Source organism: Narcine bancroftii, chromosome 2 (assembly GCF_036971445.1).
Source record: "Narcine bancroftii isolate sNarBan1 chromosome 2, sNarBan1.hap1, whole genome shotgun sequence".
NCBI classification, from domain to species: Eukaryota; Metazoa; Chordata; class Chondrichthyes; order Torpediniformes; family Narcinidae; genus Narcine; species Narcine bancroftii.
This window is the reverse complement of record NC_091470.1, coordinates 14,526,886-14,548,113: the sequence shown is the minus strand read 5'-3', so window position 1 is coordinate 14,548,113 and position 21,228 is coordinate 14,526,886. Positions and strand designations below refer to the sequence as shown.

Genomic DNA, 21,228 nt, shown 5'->3' with positions numbered 1-21,228 from the left:
GTCAAAAATTCATCTATTTTCCCTTCTTTCCCTTCGTTTTCAGTTCGGTATAATTGTTCATAGAATTCTCTAAAGTTTTCCTTAATTTCTTTTGGATTATATGTAATTTGTTTGTCTTTTTTCCTTGATGCCAATACCATTTTCTTAGCTTGCTCTGTCTTAAGCTGCCATGCTAGGATTTTGTGCGTTTTTTCACCTAGTTCATAATATTTCTGTTTTGTCTTCATTATATTCTTCTCTACCTTATATGTTTGTAATGTTTCATATTTTATTTTTTTATCCGCCAATTCTCTTCTTTTAGTTGTATCTTCCTTCATTGCTAATTTTTTTTCTATGTTTACTATTTCCCTTTCCAACTGCTCTGTTTCCTGATTATAGTCCTTCTTCATCTTGATTACATAACTTATTATTTGCCCTCTAATGAATGCTTTCATTGCGTCCCATAGTATAAACTTATCTTCCACTGATTCCGTATTTACTTCAAAATACATTTTTAATTGTTTTTCAATAAATTCTCTAAAATCCTGTCTTTTAAGTAGCATGGGGTTTAATCTCCATCTATATATTCTTGGAGGGATGTCCTCTAGCTCTACTGTCAATATTAAGGGTGAATGGTCCGATAGCATTCTCGCTTTATATTCTGTTTTTCTTACTCTATCCTGCATACTAGCTGATAACAAAAATAGGTCTATTCTTGAGTATGTTTTATGTCTAGCCGAGTAGTATGAGTATTCCTTTTCTTTTGGGTTTTGTTTCCTCCATATATCCAAAAGTTTCATTTCTTGCATTGATTTAATTATAAATTTGGTTACTTTGTTCTTCCTGTTAAATTTTTTCCCCGTTTTATCCATATTTGGATCCAAATTCAGGTTGAAATCCCCTCCTATTAGTATGTTCCCTTGCGTATTAGCTACCTTCAAAAAGATATCTTGCATAAACTTTTGATCTTCTTCGTTAGGTGAATATATATTAAGTAGATTCCAAAACTCCGAATATATCTGACATTTTATCATAACATATCTCCCTGCTGGATCTATTATTTCCTCTTCTATTTTAAATGGCACATTTTTACTAATTAATATAGCCACTCCTCTTGCTTTTGAATTATACAATGCTGCTGTTACATGTCCTACCCAATCTCTCTTTAATTTCTTGTGCTCCAATTCAGTTAAGTGTGTTTCTTGGATAAATGCTATATCAATTTTTTCCTTTTTCAGTAAATTTAGTAGTTTCTTCCTTTTAATTTGGTTATGTATTCCATTAATATTTAAAGTCATATAGTTCAGCGTAGCCATTTTATATTTTGTTTATCTTCTCTTTCCGTTTTTCCATCATTACCTTTCCTCCTTTTCCATTTCTGTTTTCTTATTTTCAACTCTTTATAAGACAACATTCCTACAACATCCAACATTTTCCTTATTCTCCTATTTCTATCTTCTTTATCCCCAATCTCCCCTTCCCCTCCTGAGTTGTCCTTTATCCCTTGTCGGACAACCACATCTCCCCTCTCCATTTGGGTTTGCGAATCCACTCGCAAGCGTCAACTGATTTTGCAGTGACCGCTATTTCCCCCCACCCAGCCCCCCCCAGAAAAGATTTCACTTTTCATATGTCACAAAGGTCACTCTTTTAATTCCCTCCTTATTCTCTCTATTCCATTACCTTCCCTTATTAATTCTTGTCTATACTATCTATATTTTCCTCTAAGTACAGATACATTCACGTATGCACATTGTCTCTATTCACTCTTATACCTCTTTTCCCGCATACATATCAATCGTGATCATTTTTACTCTCATTACCCGTCTTCATCCCTCAGACTATTTTTGTCTTTACCCACATACATATCAATCGTGATCATTTTTACTCTCATTACCCGTCTTCATCCCTCAGTCTATTTTTGTAATTGTTCTGCAAATTTTCGTGCTTCTTCTGGATCCGAGAATAGTCTGTTTTGTTGTCCTGGAATAAATATTTTCAATACCGCTGGATGCTTTAGTATAAATTTATACCCTTTCTTCCATAAAATCGCCTTTGCTGTATTGAACTCTTTTCTCTTCTTTAGGAGTTCAAAACTTATATCTGGATAAATAAAGATTTTTCGCCCTTTGTACTCCAGTGGCTTGTTGCCCTCTCTTACTTTTTCCATTGTCTTCTCCAGTACCTTTTCTCTTGTAGTATATCTTAGGAATTTTACTAAAATAGATCTTGGTTTTTGTTGTGGTTGTGGTTTAGAGGCCAATGCTCTATGTTCCCTTTCTAATTCCATTTCTTGCTGTAGTTCTGGACATCCTAGGGTCTTAGGGATCCACTCTTTTATAAACTCCCTCATATTCTTGCCTTCTTCATCTTCCTTAAGGCCCACTATCTTTATGTTATTTCTTCTGTTATAATTTTCCATTATATCTATTTTTTGAGCTAGTAGTTCTTGTGTCTCTTTAGTTTTTTTATTAGATTCCTCCAATTTCTTTTTTAAGTCTTCTACCTCCATTTCTGCTGCTACTGCCCGCTTTTCCATCTTGTCCATTTTCTTTCCCATTTCTGTTAAGGTCATATCTATTTTATTCACTTTCTCTTCTGTGTTGTTTATTCTTTTTCTTAAATCATTAAATTCCTGTGTTTGCCATTCTTTAAATGACTCCATGTATCCTCTAACAAGAGAAAGTATATCCTTTACCTTGCCTTTCCCTTCTTCTTCTAATTCACTGTACTCTTCCTCTTCTTCTTCCTCTGGGTTGGCCATCTGTTGTTTCTTTGTTGCCCTTTTCTTCTCTTCTTTCTTGTTTCCATTGTCTTCTCTGGTCTCTTCTTGCTGCAGGTGTTCTGCAGCTGTCGTTGCCGGCTGTGGAGATCGACTCCCCAGCTGGTCCCCCCTCCCGTCGGTGTGTTTTTTTTCATGCGCATCGCACATGCGCGACTCCTCGCGCATGCGCGGTTGCGCACTTTTACTCGGCTCTGCGAACCATTTTTGTAGTCCTATTTCTACCGACCTGAGGAAGCGGGCTTCTCTCTCCACATCGGGCCTCTTCGGACAGGTAAGGCCTTCTCTTTCTTCCTCCGTTGTCTTCTCTTCCTCTCTTCTTACCGTTGATTTTGATTTTTCTTTTTTTGTCGCCATCTTCTTTCCACCTTTATACTCACTTTTCTTTAACTTTTATTTCTGTGCCTTTGTATTTTCTCTTGTTTTTCCCGACTTTTCTGGAGAGGGCTGGAGTTCACCGTCCGGCCACTACTCCATCACGTGACTCCCTTCCTGCTGCACTAGGTTGATGGATTATTGGGTCACTATAAATTGTCCATGGTGTGTGAGTAATCCTGAGACAGTGGGTAATAGGTGGAAAAAAAACATAAAATTGGTTTGCATTTGAAGGCCAGTGATATGTAGTGGGCTCAAGGGTCTTTTCTTTCTCTCTCCCCCTCCCATTACTTCAAAGCACCGGCTCACAACCTTCCATCACTAGAAGCCACCTAAAATGTTATTTTGCTTACCACGGACCACTTGTAACACACCCATGAGACCACCAATAGGAGGGGAGGTGGGGGGTTGGTGCATTTGTGCGCCTCCCCAGATTACAATGCAATTTTTCTTTGGTTTGGTGGGAATTTTATTTAAAATTTTCAAGCTCTGTCGTTAAATTTATAACCTTGATTAACATATTATTATATCAGCGGTGTTCGTGTTTGCTTTATATTTGAATATTTTATTTATAAATTTTTAAACTCAAACAGTACCAACAATCCATAATTTTAAAAAAACACATTCTCCAATTCTATACAAGCTTCACCGTCGAGTCCAATTTCTTCCCCCACACCTTTTCATAATTAATACATCCAAAGACAAAATTAAATAGACAGTCACCCTAAAGTTAAGAGCATAAGGATCAAAAAGTAAAACAAAACAATTACATTTAAAAAATTCTTATGAAAAAGTAACGTTTCACTCTTTAACATGCTCTCCCAATTCCAGTAGCATTCTAATTAAACCTGTTTCTTTAAAAATGAACGTGCACATTGTTCACTTCCTACTTGCAGGCTCTGCAATCGTTGGAATGTTGAACCAGGAATCATTTCAATGGTGCAGCTCCCTGGTGGTGACAATGAAAGCCCAAGGTGACCGATGGAGAGGGAAGACACATATTTAGCATCATCTCAAATGTAAATAAAGCACCCATATTTTAACACTAACTGAAGCTAACATGTGTACAAGACATTGGTGAAGCCACATATGGAGTACAAGTGCACAATCCTTTATCCGGAACCCTTGGGAGACAGTGTGTTCCGAATTTCAGACTTTTCCGGATTTCAGAACAAAATCCAGCTGCCCCAGATTTAAGCCCACCCGAATTGTGCTGCCATATCCACCCCCTTTCAGTCGCGCTGGCGTCTCTCTCCCCCTCGCCCACCTGAGTCACGCTGCTGTCTCTCTCCCCCTCACCCGAGTCGTGCTGCCGACTCTCTCTCTCTCCTCCCCCTCCGCCCGCCCGAGTCGCGCAGCCGTCTCTCTCCCCCCCGTCCATCCACCCAAGTTGCGCTGTCGTCTCTCTCCCTTTGCCCAGCCAAGTCACACTACCGTCTCTCTCTCCTTCCCCCCAACCCGAGTCGCGTTGCTGTCTCTCTCTCCCTCCGCTGTACCACCAGGAAAAAAATGCTGGTTTTTGGAGCTTTCTAGATTTTAAATGTCCGGATAAAAGATTGTGTACCTGTATTATGAGTAGTTTTGGTCACTTAACCACAGGAGCAGGGATGTGATGTTAAGACTTTATAAGGCCCTGATGAGACCTCACTCGGAGTATTGTGAACAGTTTTGGAAAGATGATTCCGGGAATAAGAGAGTTATCATATGAGGAGTGTTCGACATTTCTTGGCCTGTACCTGTTGGAATTTAGGAGAATGAGGGGGATGTCATTGAAACATTCTGAATGTTGAAAGGCATGGATAGAGTAGATGTAGAAAGCTGGTTTCCTACGGTGGGAGAGTCTAGGACAAGAAGGCACAACTTCAGGAATGAAGGGTATCCGCTTAGAACAGAGATGTGGAGGAATTTCTTCACCCAGAGGGTGATGAATCTGTGGAATTTGTTGCCACGGGCAGTTGTGGAGGCCTGGTCATTGGGTGCATTTAAGGCAGAAGTTGATAGGTTCTTGATTAGCCAGGACAGGAAAGGTTATGGGTAGAAGGCCAGGCAGTGGGACTGAGTGTAAAAATAGATCAGCTCATGATTGAATGGCGGGACAAACTCAATGGGCTGAATAGCCTATTTCTGCCCCAAGGTCTATGGAAAGATCTATGGAAAGGGAACTCTGATAAATGACTACTGCTTTCCATGGCATGACCTGGGCTCCAGCTTGGATGCATACCTGCCTATCAGGGTCCTCACAGTCCTCCTCGGTTTGACCTTTCATCTTGTTGGCACGCCATGGCAACCAGTGCTTGGAGTCGCGGGCGCTTTCCACCTGCATCCAGAGCTGCCACTTGGGTAAGGACTTGTCCTTGATCTCTTCTCCATCTTCATCCTCCTCCTCATCATCGCCTGCTCAAGGTAAAAGGATAGGATTTTGAAAAGGGTGCAGGAACTGGAAGTCAGCGCCCTGGGTTTGAATCTGGCGCTGTCTGTAAGGTCTCCCCATGTTTGCATGGGTTTCCTCTGGGTGCTCTGGTTTCCACCCACCCTTCAAAACGCATGGTGGCTGTACGTCATTTGGATGTAATTGGGAGGTACAGGCCTGTGAGCCTAAAGGGCCTGTTACAGCGCTGTATGTCTAAATTTAATATAAATAAAAGCCTCAGGGCTTGGGTGCATTAATCTATGTAGTGGCATGACAGGTTACAATGGCTGTCAAAAGATTAAATGAAACTTCAGTTTCAAACAGGATTAAAAATACAAAAGCAAAAGGCCCAAATTTTAAATCATTCACTTGCTGGAACAACACGTTTAAGACAGGGAGCAACACTTTGGATGTTCAGCCTTGCAAGAGGTGCAGATCAACTCAAAGGGTTCCAGTGAGAAGGGATTGTATTGATCGAAAATGGAGAGGCTGGTGGTTTTTTCCCTTCGACCAGAGGAGAGTTCTGAGCAGAGGTGCACAAAAATATTTTCGGTTTTCATACAGTAAACAAGGTGAATTCACTCGCAACTAGATCTAAGGCCAATGAATTTATGGTGACAAAGTCTATAATCTTGGAGGGAGCTGGGCGCATCCCATTTTACTGTTCATTTATTGTCACAGGGTCTAAATCCTGGAATTCCATATCCAACATCATGGTGAAATGAAAGGGCCGGTGGCTCAAGAGAGGATAACTGCACTATTAAGGGTAGTTGGGGGGAGGGGGTACTTCATAATGACATAAAGTCCATGGCTGTTAGCACAATGCTATTACAGCTCCAATGACCCAGGTTTGATCCAGTGCTGTCTGTAAGGAGTTAGTATGATCTCTTTATGACTGCGTGGAATTCCTCCAGGTGCTCCTGTTTCCTCCCACCCTTCAAAATTTACAGGGGATATAGATTAATTGGTGGCATTTGCATGGGACAGGCTCAGTTACTGTGCTGTACACCTATTTTTTTTTAAAGTAAGCAAAATAAAGACCCATCGAATGGCAACTCACCTTCCTCGTTCTGGAAAACCCATCCACCTTTTTCCTGCTGCCGCATCCATGCTTTCCAACCTCTCATTCCAGCTTCTCCAAACCGGGGCTCACCGCTATCCCAGAACGGCTCAAAGAATTCCACCTTTTTGGGAAAACAGATCATGGGCAATGAGAAGTCAAAGAGAAATCGGAACTAAGTGGAAAGGTCGCTATCCTTTGACCACTCTGGTCTCTGGGCACACAGCTTCAGGCAGACTCGAGTTCACAGCTCAGATTTTAAAATCTAAATTCCATCAGAGGAGCAGAAATAGACCATTCAGCCCATTGAGTCTGCCCTGTCATTTAATCATGAGCTGATCCATTTCCCCAGTCAGCCCCACTGCCCAATCTTCTTTCCATAACCTTCGATGCCCTGGCTAATCAAGAACCAATCAATCTCTGACTTAGGTACCCCCATGACCTGGCCTCCACAACCACCTGTGGCAGCAAATTCCACAGATTCACTACCCTTCGGCTGAAGAAATTCCTGCACATTTCTATTCTAAGCAATGCCCTTCAAGTTGAAGTTGTGCTGTCTTGTCCTCAATGCTCCCAGCGTGGGAAACATCTACTCGCCTTTCAACATTTGAAATTCAACCAGTTTATGTGGGATTTCTCTGGCAAGGTGCGAATCATAATACCGTCTGTCAACCAAGCAGGACTTTCCTTCAAACCGGGATCGAGTTCCCAGCCCTGCCCTGCACTGTTCACGGTCTAGACACAGGGGAGGGGCAGGCTCGAGAACCAAAATGGTGCAAACGTGCGGGCCATCAGCGGCCACCTTCATCCCAAATGCTGGATCATAGCTGGTGCTAGTGAGAATAGAATTGTGCACCAAATTTAAAATGCTTCCTGTCATCAACAAGCTGGGATGATGAAAAATTCTTATTTCTGTTATTCTTACAAAAGATTGCTTTAATTTATATTACATAAATAACAAATAGGTGCAATAAAATCACCATGGGTTAGAACAGAAAACGCTTAAATTAAAAACTCAATGTAGGAAATCTGAAATAAAATCAGAATTTCAAAAGTGGAGAGCTTATATTTCATGACTGAAACTCTGCCATAGATTCATGGGATGGGTGGTCTTTCCCACCAAAGCTAATTTCATGGATTCATTCTTTTGATGGCAGCATCATTTTTGGTACAATGCCAGAAACACATGAAAATTGATATAGGTGAAAAATAAAACAGCTAGTGTCAACACTGAATGGGAAGATGAGTAAATAATTCTCGCTACTGTCAAATACAAAAGCCTCAAAAGTCTTAATGCTACTGTGAGATGTTTCCTGTTCTCTCTTGAAGTCATCTAGTCGTAGGTCATTCCATCAGATAGGGAGATGATTTGAAAGTGGATACCACAACAACATTTAAAGGAAGAAAATGTTTTTATTTGTTTAAATTAATTGCAAAACATCTCAGAAAGGATAGCGAAGTGGTTTAATGTACGACTCAGTTTAAAATGTCATTTCAAACAGCAACTAGGCATACACTAAAACAAACTCTCCAAACATGAGTATGCAATTCAGATGAAGCTCTGATAACGTGGGAAATTGGATCAGCAGATTTGCTGAAGACACTAAGATTGGAGGTGTCGTGGACAGGAGGAAGGGTTTCAAAGCTTGCAGAGGGATTTGGACCAATTGAAAAAAATGGGCCAGAAAATGGCAGATGGAATTTAATGCAGACAAGTATGAGGTGTTGCATTTTGGAAGGACAAACCAAGGTAGGACATACAAGGTAAATGAAAGGGCACTGAGGAGTGCAGAGGAATAAAGGGATCTGGGAATACAGGTACATAATTCCCTGAAAGTGGCATCACACATAGACAGGGTTGTAAAGAAAGCTTTTGGCATCTTATAAGACATTGGTGAAGCCAAATTTGGAGTATTGTGTCACCAAACTACAGGAAGAATATCAGCAAGATTGAAAGAGTGCAGAGAAGATTTACTAGGATGTTGCCGGGTCTTCAGGAGTGGAGTTGAGTTACAGGGAAAGATTAAACATGTTAGGACTTTATTCCTTGGAGCATAGAAGAATGAGGGGAGATTTCATAGAGGTTTACAAAATTATGAGGGGTATAGACAGAGTAAATGCGAGTAGGCTCTTTCCACTTAGATTAGGAGAGACAATATGAGAGGACATGGCTTTAAGTTCAAGGGGGAAAGGTTTAGGGGGAACATTTGTGGAAACCTCTTCACTCAGAGAGTGGTGGAAGTGTGGAATGAGCTGCCATCTGATGTGGTAAATGCTCACTCTTAAGTTTTAAGAATAAATTGGATGGATTCATGGATTGGAGAGGTCTGGAGGATTATTGACTGAGTGCAGGTTAATGAGACGAGTGGAATGGTGTTTCGGCACAGACTAGAAGAGCCAAATGGCCTGTTTTATGTGCTGTAGTGTTCTATGGTTTTAACAGTCAACAAGCACCCAGGAAAGCTGATGGATTAACCCAACACTGCACAGCACAGAACGATAAAACTGCACAGCACAGAAACAGGCCATTTGGCAGACTAGAAGGGGCTGAAAAGAGCTATGGTTCTATGCTTTGTCCCTTCTAGTCTGTGCCAAACTATTATTCTCCCTAATCCCACTGGCCTGCTCCCAGTCCATACATAGCTTTCCATACCCCACCCATCCCATGTACCTGTCCAAATTCTTCTTAAAAATTAAAAGTGAGCCTGCATTCACCACTTCAGATGGCAGCTCGTTCCACACTCCCACCACTCTCTGTGTGAATGTTTCCCCTCATGTTCCCTCTAAACCTTTCACCCTTAACCCATGTCCTCTGGTTTGTATCTCACCTATCCTCAGTGGAAAATGCCTACCTATATTTACTCAGTCTAGGCCCCTCATAATTTTAAATACCGTACCTCGATCAAATCTCCTCATTTTCCTATGCTCCAGGGAATAAATCCTAACCCGTTTAACCTTTCCCTGTACTCAGTTCCTAAAGTTCAGGCAACATCCTAATAAATCTTCTCTGCACTCCTTCAATCTTATTGATAACTTTCCTGTAGTTAGGTGACCAATACGCCTCATCAATGTCTTGTACAATTTTACTATAACATCCCAACTCCTATACACAATACTTAGATTTATGAAGGCCAAATTCCAAAAGTTCTCTTTACAACCCTATCTACCCGTGAGGCCACTTTCAGGGAGATATGTATCTGAATTCCCAGTCCCCTCTGATCTACTGTATGCTAGATCGGGTTCAGAATCCAGACAGCCATCAACACCCTGTTGAAGTTCTTCATTGCATATGGCTGAGAGAAAGAGTGCAAATGGCCAAAAAGATCTGCATTAATATAGCACCTTTCTTGACAATGAAAGGTCTCAATATACATTAATATGGGAAATACAGCAATTAACTTGGATACAACAATACAGCACAGTACAGGCCCTTCAGCCCTCAATGTTGTGCTGACCCATAGATTATTTCCTAAAAAAAAGTACTAAACCCTCCCTACCCCATAACACTCTATTTTTCTTTCATCCATGAGTCTGTCTAAGAGTCTCTTAAATGCCCCCAATGTTTCAGCCCCCACCACCATCCCCGGCAAGGCATTCCAGGCCCCCACAACTCTGCGTTAAAAAAAACTTACCCCTGATGTCTCTCCTAAACTTCCCTCCCTTAACTTTGAACGCATGTTCTCTAGTGTTTGCTAGTCTTTCCCCATTAAACAGGTGCTGCCTGTCCACCCTCTCATAATCTTGTTGACCTTGATCAAGTTTCCTCTCATCCTTCTACACTCCAAAGAGAAAAATCCCAGCTCTGAAACAGCAATCATTAAATGATGTTAGTTTGAGAGATAATTATTGACTGACATTGGAATTTCACTGCTTTTCAAAACCGTGGCACTGGGACTTCCATTTCCCCATGTCTGGCCACTATCTAACAATTCACTCACTGCCAGAACATTAATTGCTGAATGAGAACATAATTTGACTTTGTGCTCTTGTCTCTGTGTCAAGCCAGAACTCACAACTCCCTGCCTTTGCAACAGACTAATGGGCAAGACAAATGATAACCGCTAGAGACTGTTATGAACAAATACTAAGATAAAGCTAGAACTTGACAAATTAACAACTGAGTTACAGCTTCTTGGCAAAAGACTGGCACATGGGAATCAATCTCAGCAGGTCAATGGGTCAATAGGGACATTCATAAGACTTTTAGATAGGCACATAGATGTCAGAAAAATCAGGTGTGAGGTAGGGAAGGATTAGATCAGCCATTCTCTATGGAGGCTGCTCCCCCCTCCCCACCCGCCCTCCCGCCCCCCCACCCCGGGGCCACAGTACATTTAAGGGGAAGGGAAAAAACTAAAATCATAAAATATTTTGATATTTTTTATGTAGTCAGCAGGAGAAACATACGGAAGAAACCAACTATACTTGACTGCTTCAGAGAGAAGGGGGCCCATAAACTTTGAGCAGAATCCTAAGGTGGCCATGGCCAAAAAAAAAGTTGAGAATGGGTGGATTGGAAAAAAAATGGTGGTGCTACAGGAGCTGCTCCATTGACAGGTGCTGACACTGCTAATGGACCCACAGAGCGCGAGGAGAGGAGACCCAGCATTCCTTCACAGAGTCCAACTACCAACGGCTCCGTCCAGGCTTTAAACAGCCTGTTAAAGGAGCCAAAGGTAGTATACTTTAAAATCCTGTGACCGCACGGTCTGGGCCCAAGATGGAGGCAGCAGCCACAAGGGACTGCAAACTTCAGGGAAGCAGAGGACTGGCACAGGGCACCATAAAATGGGGAGACCACCTCCCTTTTGAGACAGGGAAGCAGAGGAGACTACCCTTAGAAAGTGACCACCATTGATAGGGAGTAATCAGCATGGTTTTGTCAGGGGTAGATCATGATTGACAAACCTGATTGAGTTCTTCGAGGGGGTTACAAAAAAGGTTGATGAAGGGAAAGCTGTGGATGTTGTCTATTTGGACTTTAGTAAAGCTTTTGACAAAGTTCCCCACAGGAGGTTAGGAAAAAAGGTGGAAGCATTAGGTATAAATAAGGAGGTAGTGAAATGGATTCAGCAGTGGTTGGATGGAAGGTGTCAGAGAGTAGTGGTAGAAAATTGTTTGTCCAATTGGAGGCCGGTGACTAGTGGAGTTCCTCAGGGTTCGGTCCTGGGTCCACTATTACTTGTTATATATATTAACGATCTGGAAGTAGGGGTGGAGAATTGGATAAGCAAGTTTGCGGATGACACAAAGATTGGTGGTGTTGTGGACAGTGAGGTAGATTACCGTAGATTAAAAGGTGATTTAGGAAGGCTAGAGGTGTGGGCTGAGAAATGGCTGATGGAATTTAATACAGAGAAATGTGAGGTGCTGCATTTTGGAAAGGCAAATTTAAATAGGTCATATACATTGAATGGTAGACAACTGAGGAGTGCAGAGCAACAAAGGGATTTAGGAGTTATGGTAAATAGTACCCTCAAGGCTGATACTCAGGTAGATGGTGTGGTGAAGAAGGCATTTGGAATGTTGGCCTTCATAAATCGGAGTATTGAATTCAAGAGTAGGGAGGTTATGATGAAATTGTACAAGGCATTGGTGAGGCCAAATTTGGAGTACTCTGTACAGTTTTGGTCACCAAATTATAGGAAAGATATGAACAAAATAGAGAGAGTGCAGAGAAGGTTCACGAGAATGTTGACAGGATTTCAGGGTCTGAGTTACAGGGAAAGGTTGTGCAGACTGGGGCTTTTTTCTCTGGAGCGTAGAAGATTGAGAGGGGACTTGATAGAGGTGTTTAAGATTTTAAAAGGGACAAACAGAGTAAATGTGGATAGGCTTTTTCAATTAAGAAAGGGGGAGATTCAAACTAGAGGGCATGGTTTAAGATTGAAGGGGGAAAATTATAAGGGGAACATGAGGGGAAATTTCTTTATGCAGAGGGTGGTGGGGATGTGGAATGAGCTTCCGGCAGACGTGGTCGAGGCGGGATCATTGGTTACATTTAAGGAAAGACTGGATCATTACATGGATAGGAGGGGACTAGAGGGGTATGGACCGGGTGCTGGTCAGTGGGACTAGGAGGGTGGGGATTTGCTACGGCATGGACTAGTAGGGCCGAAGTGGCCTGTTCTGTGCTGTAAGTGGTTATATGGTTATATTTACATGGAGTGGAAAGGACTGGAGGGGTATGGACCAGGTGCTGGTCAGTGGGACTAGGAGGGTGGGGATTTGCTACGGCATGGACTAGTAGGGCCGAACTGGCCTGTTCTGTGCTGTAAGTGGTTATGTGCCAGTGTGGAGCTTCGTGACTGAAGAACACACAAGTTGCTGGTGACTGAAGACAATGAACCCATGCAGACTGTGGGGTTCTGGTGACTGCAGTCAAAGGACTCACACCAGGCTGCAACTGCTGGAGACTGACTCGAGACTGGTTGAAGGGTACCAAGTATCAGAATCAGGATGCAAGTGGGTGCCAAGGGCAACTTCTTTGATCGTATTGGACGCTCAGATCTGAAGCTCAAGTCACTGATGGACTGAAGGTTGCGTGCCAGCAGACGGTGCGGGAGCACTGGAGGCAAATCCATGAACACTCAGTGACCCAGGGTGGGGGTGGGGGGGGGGGGGGGTGGAATAAGACTCTCTTTTGCTTCTTTTTCTCTGACTATAAGAGGTGCCCAGCAATTTCTGCTGATGGTGAACCTGTCTGCCTTACAGCAGACTAAAGCAAATCCTGAATCTTGATTAGATTGTGGTGAAGTAGATTTACAGAGGTCAGCACAACATAGAATCAGAATTTATTGTCAGGAACATATCACAAAATTTGTTTCGGCAGCACTGCAGTGCAAACGTTGCTATAAAATTACATTTAAAAATAAATGAGTGCAAAAAAGAAGAGAATGAGAGGTAGCATCTGTAGTTCATTGTCTATTCAGGAATCTGATGACAGAGGGGAAGAAGCTGTCCTGTTCATCTTCAGGCTCCTGTACCTCCTATTCGATGGTAGCAATGTGAAGAAGGCATGGCCTGGTTGCTGAGGGTCCTTGTGGATAGAGGCTGAAGGGCCTGTACTCTGTCTAATGTCCTAAGTTTTAACCATAACCATATAACCGTTTACAGCGCGGAAACAGGCCATGTCGGCCCTTCGAGTCCACACCAGTTCACTTGAACAACTCCACTAGCTCAACCCTCCCACTCTCTGTCTATAACCCTCCAACCCCCTCACATCCATGTACACATCCAACTGTCTCTTAAACTTTGGCTAAATCAATTACAATCAGGACAGATACAAAGGAGTCACATTGCTGAGTGTGTCAGCAGATACAAAATAGAGTTAAATGAGCTTGGATTCTCCCTCTTCAATGCTGTCCAATGCCAGACACAAGCACTGACTGAGCAACTGTGGCTGCACCTTGTGATTCAATGAGCCTAGGAGGGCCTTCGGATGCACTGTAGCCCAATTATTAATTAAGTTTGCACAAGTGTGAGGTGATGTGTTTTGGAAGGTCAAACCAGAAGACTGAGTACAGATTAATGGGCAGATACTGAACAGTGTGCAGGAACAGAGGGACCTGAGGGTTCAAATCCATACATTCCTCAAGTTGCCACATAGGAGGAGCACCACGCAACCTACCAACTCCCGTGGGATTAACTGAAAAAAGTACATATTGAAAAAAAGTTAACTTTAGAATAACTTTAAAATAGTTTTTATAAAGGGATTAACAGAAGAAAAAAGATGTCGCCAAAAAAAAGAAAAGGCTACAAAAGTAAAGAGAAGAAAAAAAGAGAAGTCGGCTTGTCGACTAACCCTACCTTGTCAATGAAGTAGGCTGCTGAAGTTGGTTCTGGATCTGCTGGTGAGGTCCCAATGGAGGGACCATCCTCCAGAGCTCTTTGCAGTGCCCGTAAAGATGGCGCCGGAGGACAAGTTATAACTGCACTGCGCGCATGCGAGAAGTCAGGCATGCGCGTTGCAGAGGGGAAAATAAAACTGTTTCTTAAAGGGCCACTCTGGCGTCTCCATTTCTGAACAGGAGGGTAACACTTCTCCAGTGGAAGAGGACTCAGAAGTGTATGGAAATGGAGAAGAAATGTCAAGTTCAGAAGAAGAAAGATTTAAAGGCAAGAAAAATATATTTTTTAAAAGAAATGAATAAAATTGAAGCTAAAATAGATAGACTTTCTGATGCATTGGAGAGTAATTTTAAATTTTTAACTGCAGAGTTGAAGCAAGTCGGAACAGATAGGACAAAATTGATAAATAATGTTTCAGAGTTGATAATGTGGAGGAGAAAATCCAAGATGTACGTGAAGAAGTACAACTTATTGAAGAAATAGCAAATATAAATGAAGACACAATGTCTGGTTTGATCTCTATGAATGAAAAATCGCTTGAGAAAGTTGAAAATTACAGTAGAAGAGTGGGGATGTCCAAAGGCAAAGATTTTTTCAAGAAAATATTTGGAGAAGGATATTTTGAGGATAAGATTTTAATTGAGAAAGCTCATAGAGTCTTGAGATCAAAACCGGGTCCTAGCCAGAGACCTTGATCTTTCCTAATTAAATTTTTAAGCTACCAGGATAGAGAGAAGATTCTTGGCCAGCGATGACAAGAGCTAGAGAGCATGGCCCTTTGAATTATGAAGGGGATAATATTTTTTAAATCCAAATCTGAGTCAAACTTTACTGAAGAAGATATTTCAACCTGGTTAAGAAGGTTCTATATGATAAAGGTTATAGATTTGTTCTCTGATATCCAGCTACTCTGAAAGTATTTCTGCCAGATTAGCAGAATACATGTTTTAAGGTCATGTACTGGATGAAGAGTATGCGGAGAGCTTGTCTAAAATTCAAGTAACAAAAGATGCTGATTTGTTGCAATAAATCTGATGTATAAAAGGGGGGGGGGTTATTCTCCATTTTTTCTTCTTCTTGATGGATGAAGTAATCTCATATTGGGAAGAACGTTGGTTGAATAGAAAAGTTTTTCCCTCCGCACAGGTTGGTGGAATAGTTAAGAAGGCCTATAGAATGCTGGGATTCATTAATAGGGGGATTGAAATCAGTAGAGAGATCATGTGACAACTCTACAAATCTCTGGGAAGACCCCACGTAGAGCATTGTGTTCAGTTCTGGTCACCTCATTATAGGAAGGATGTGGAAGCTATGGAAAGGGTGCAGAGGAGATTTACCATAATGTGGCAACTTTTCTCTTTAGAATGAAGAAGAAGAAGAGATTTAATAAAGGTCTACATGATTCTGAGAGGCACAGATAGGGTGGATAGCAGCACCTTTTTCCCAGAGCGGGAATAGCAAACACCAGGGACATCTCTACAAAGTGAAGGGAGGAAAGTTTAGGGGACACATCAGGAGCAAGTTTTCCCCCCCCCCCCCCACAGACAGTTGTGGGTGCCTGGAGACCCTTGCCAGGGATGGTGGTGGAGACTGAAATATTAGGGGCATTTAAGAGACTCTCAGACAGGTACATGGATGAAAGAAAAATAGAGGGTTATGAAAAAGGAAGGGTTTAGTATTTTTTTTGGTAGGAATATATATGTCAGCACAATATTGAGGGCTGAAGGGCCTGATTTGTGCTGTAATGATCTTTGTTCTAATTAATCCTTATTTCTATCAAGTTAAGAATATCTCTCCAATTCTACAATCCCGAACCATAAAAAAATCGGCTTGCAATTTGTAATATTCACACGCGAGAGCAATTTGTCACCTCCCATTGACAGGAAAAGGTGGCATTTAATCCCCTTAATATTTCCAAAATTTCTGCAATTTGTACCCTGTCACCAAGTACAGTGGTGAAAATCCACAGGGAATTTACACAGCTGTTCCATCCTTAATCCATGGAAAACCCCTACCCTTCACCATAAGCAATTCAACTTTTGCATTGCACTTTCATACTGCATTAGAACAGTGAATCCACAGGGAAGTCTAAATTACCAGCTTCTCACATTCCTCCATATCATCAGAAAGAGCGATTTCTCTGTCCATCCTCTCCAGTGGATTCGAAAGGTCTTTAGGCACCGATCTAAACACAAGGAAACACTCCCCGGTGTCTCTGCTGTCATTTAACCCTCCTCTAATATGGCAGGTGGCGGATGAGGTCTGGGTCTGATGTCTGCTCACCCAGGGAAAGTGCACGCAATACATTGCCTCTCCTTTCTCAGTGTAGTGATCGCCGCATGGCCACTGTCCGGCTTGTCATGCAGGAGGTCACTGCAAATGTCTTCTCCTACATTACCGCGTCCATAGCAATACTTTCTTGGTAATGTCCCCCGTTTTATTAGCCTCGTCAGGCCATCCATCTGGAAGGACACTCCAACATAACATCTATGACCCAAGGACCCAGCGGTCTCTGTTCCAATGTGCTGGGCCATGGTAAATAAACCCCGGGTGTCAAGTACTGCACACGCCACCTAAAAAATCCATTGTGCCGGCTTGAAGAACATGCCAAACCATGAACATTATCACATTGTTGCTTGTGGGACAGCTTGCTGGGTGGATCTTGGCTGCCTTGTTTCCTGTGTCACAACAGTTCCTCCACCAACACTCTGAAGGGACTATCTTTTGCTTCTCTTATTCCTATTGTGAGGGGCTCCAGGCATTGCTCACGGGCTCCAGGCACTGCTCACGGGCTCCAGGCACTGCTCACGGGCTCCAGGCACTGCTCATGGGCTCCAGGCACTGCTCACGGGCTCCAGGCACTGCTCACGGGCTCCAGGCACTGCTCACGGGCTACTCTTTCTTTGCATTACGGCAGACTAAAGTTAAAGTATATCATATTACATTTTTAATGCATGACTATGTGACAATAAGGAACCTTGAACTCATTGGTCATAAAGCACTTTTTGACATTTAGTTGTTAAAGACCCTGTGGATGTAAAGTGATGGGTTAGGGAATGGAGAGCAAAGTGGAGGAAAGGGAGATGATGCTTGGAGAATCGACATGGCTTTATGAGTAGGAAATTGCATTTGACAAATCTTTTGGAAGGTTTGAGGTCATAATTAGCATAACAGGTAAGAGTGAACCAATTGATGCAGTAAATGTGACCATCCAGCAAGCCTTCAATAAGATGCCACAAACATTATTAAAATAACTGGAACACAGGGTATGGTGGAAACATAGACCAATACAACAAAAAACAGCCCTTCAGCCCAGCTAGTCCATGCTGGACTATTATTCTGCTCTCTATGCTCCTGCTATCTATCCAAATTTTTCTTAAATGTTGAAATCAAGCCCATATTCACTACTTCAGCTGGTAGCTCGTTTCACTCACTCACCACTCTGTGTGAAGAAGTTCCCCTTTAAACATCTCACCTTTCGTCCTTAAACCATGTCCTTCAGTGCTTGTCTCACCCAACCTCAGTATCAAATCCCAGCTTGCAATAACACTATCTACACCCCCTCATAATTTTGTACACACACAGGCAAGGGCTGAGGAATTTATAAAGTAGGGAGGCAATGGTAGTTTCATTGGATGCAAAAAAGGCATTCGATAGAGTAGAATGGAAGTTTTTATTTAAAGTACTTGAAAAGTTTTCGTTTGGTCTCTCATTTATTGGTATGATTAGGGCTCTGTATAATGGTCCGAAAGCTAGAGTTGTTACTAATGGTTTGCTTTCAGAATCCTTTAATTTAACAAGATTTACTAGACAAGGATGTCCATTATCACCAGCCTTGTTTGCTTTAGTTATTGAACCTCTAGCACAATTAATACGTCAGAATGATAGTATCAAAGGTATGAGAGTCTTGAATGAAGATTATAAAATAAATTTATTTGCTGATGACGTTTTGCTGTATTTGGTGGATCCTGATGTTTCTCTGCCAGCACTTCATTCCTTAGAGATTTATGGTCAATTATCTGGTTATAAGGTTAATTAGACTAAAAGTGAAATTTTATCAATTAGTAAAGATGATTATTCAATGTTTAGAAATATTACGAATTTGAAGTGGACGAAACAAATTAAATATTTGGGAATTAATGTTAATACTGACTACCAAAATTTATATTCACTTAATTATCTTCCTTTAATGAAGAAGATTAAGGCAGATTTAGTTAAATGGAAAAATGTACCTTTGGGTTTATTAGGAAGAATTAATACTATAAAAATGAATATTTTTCCTCGTATACAATATTTATTTCAATCAATTCCTTGTTGTTTACAAAAAAGATTTTTTAAGGATTTATATAAAGTAATTAGGGATTTTTTGTGGAAAGGAAAATTTCCTAGGGTGGCGTTGAAAAAATTGATGTGGGATTTTCAATTTGGAGGGTTACGGCTACCTAACTTTCAATTTTATTATGAAGCAGCTCAATTTAGATTTCTTAGCGCATTAATGGCCACACAGATACGCCTCGTTGGGCACAGATAGAATTGGCAGTTATTTCTGAAAAATTTTCGAATGAATTTTTATTTCGATGGAATAAAAATTTGTTACGAACTTATGATGTACCAATATTGAAACATTTAATGAATTTATGGACAAGTAAATTACATAAAATGGGATTGAAAAATAAGTGGTCGGGAAGATTACCATTATATAATAATCAACTTGTTCCTTTCACGGTATCTAATACTATTTTGAAACAATGGGAGGAGAAAGGAATACATAATTTATCTGACTGTTTTTAAGAAGGTAATTTTTGTTCTTTTGTAGAATTGTAAAAGAGATTTGATATAAGTGGTTATTCTATATTTGTGTATTATCAGTTAAGATCTTTTGTAAAACAGGTATGCTGTCGTCAAATGAATTTACTGTCTGAAACTGATTTTGAGAAATATGTGCTCTCATTTCCAAAAAAGGGTTATATATCAGGTTTGTATCGTATTTTGTTGGAAAGTGAAAGTAAAATAGATTGGGATAAAGATAAAATGGGAAAGAGATTTAAGTTTAACAATAACTGAAGAAGATTGGTCTGAAATCTGCCGTAATAGTGTTCGAAAATTGATTAATGCTAGATTGGCGAAGATTAATTATAGTTTTATACATCAATTATATTTAACACCCGAAAAATTTTTAAAAATTGGTTTTAGTAAGTCAGATCTTTGTTTTCGTTGTGATCAGATTTCTGGTACTTTTTTTTACATGCTGTTTGGTTGTGTGATTGGTTACAGCAATTTTGGAAAGGTATTCAATCTGTATTTAATAATCTATATAATCTTCATATTGTATTAGACCCTGATATATTTTTATTAGGGAATATGCAGCCGTTGATCGATTTAGAATTAGATAATTACCAGATCTCTTTTATTTACTTAGCACTGGCAGTGGCCAAGAAATGTATAGCGATTACTTGGAAGAATAGAAATGTATTGTCTTTAGGTAGGTGGTATTCAGAAATGAAGTTTTGTTTGGTTATGGAAAGAATATCTTTTTCTGTACAAGATAAGATATTTTTGTATGAGTTAAGGTGGACCCCATTTATTGATTATATACAATTTAAATAAGCTTGAATTAATCATTTTTTCTTTAAAAAAACTTTTTTTATTATATATTTTTTCTATATATGTTTTCTTTTTTTCTATTTTTTCTTCTTTTTTTAGTTTTTTTATTATTAGTTGTTTTTTTTTCGTTTAAGTTCTTTTTGTTTTTGTTTTTTCATATATATTCTTATATAATAAAAAAAATTTGGATTAATAATTAATGTTTAATTATTTTTTTTTGGTTTTTTTATATATATTGATCTTTTTTTTAAGATATATATTTTTTATTTTTTTTAAATTATACTAATAGTATTAATTCTTCACTCTTTATCGTGGGGGTGGGGAGGGGGGTTTAGGGGTTAAAAATAGTTTTTTTTTAGTCTTAGTTTTTAGTTGTTAGGGGGAGATGCCGAGATTGGTATTGTATTAACTATGTTACTTTGTACTTGTATTACTTTATTTTGTATTTTTTCTGTACGTGAATTATTTACTTTCTTCATATGTTAAAATTAATAAATAAAGTTTTGAAAAAAAAATAAAAAGTAGAGAGGAATATATTCAGGTTGCAGAGATGACCAGCGGGATGCTGCAGGCCAACTATCTACTATCTGTGTCAGTGATAAGCATCAAAGGAACTACATGCTACATGTGCTGGTGACACAAAGCCAAGTTGCAGCGCAGGCCAAGGGGAAGGGAGACCATGAGACCATTCAACCCATCAAGTCTGCTCTGCACAAATCACAGCTGATGCAGAAAAATGCAAGGCCATCTATTTTAGCCGATAAAATTTGATATATTTTTTTTAATGGTGTGGGTTTTAAAGGAATTTGTGCTCAGAGAACCCCAATATCCTTCTATACATATCAATGAATGTTAACAAGTATAAACAGCAAGCAATAAAGGATTGATTTGTATTTATTGCAAGATGACTTGAAGAAACCAATTATTTGGGGCTCATGCCAACCTATGGAAACCTACTCCACAACAATCCAACCCTTCCCTACCTCACACCCATAACCCTCTATTTTCCTTACATCTGTGTGCCCATCTAAAAGTTTTAAATGTCCCTTGTTACATCATAGACCAGCAGCAATAGAAATTCAGTGTGTGTGTGTGTGTGTGTGTCTCCACTCTAATCATTACAGATTAGGCACAATTCTGGAATGTCAATTTCCAAAGTACAGTCTT

At 40.4% G+C, this 21,228-nt stretch overlaps 1 protein-coding gene across 2 annotated transcripts in view; it reads right to left on the bottom strand.

Annotated features, from left to right (window-relative positions):
- nrde2 (NRDE-2, necessary for RNA interference, domain containing) overlaps positions 1 to 21,228 on the bottom strand; it is a 78,881-nt gene that overhangs the window by 12,305 nt on the left and 45,348 nt on the right. For both annotated transcript variants that reach the window (XM_069915903.1, XM_069915904.1), the window contains exons 8-9: positions 6,607 to 6,730; positions 5,358 to 5,530 (exon numbers count right to left, since the gene is read on the bottom strand). In XM_069915903.1, coding sequence (XP_069772004.1) covers positions 5,358 to 5,530; positions 6,607 to 6,730 — 297 coding nt within the window. The remainder of the gene's footprint in view (positions 1 to 5,357; positions 5,531 to 6,606; positions 6,731 to 21,228) is intronic.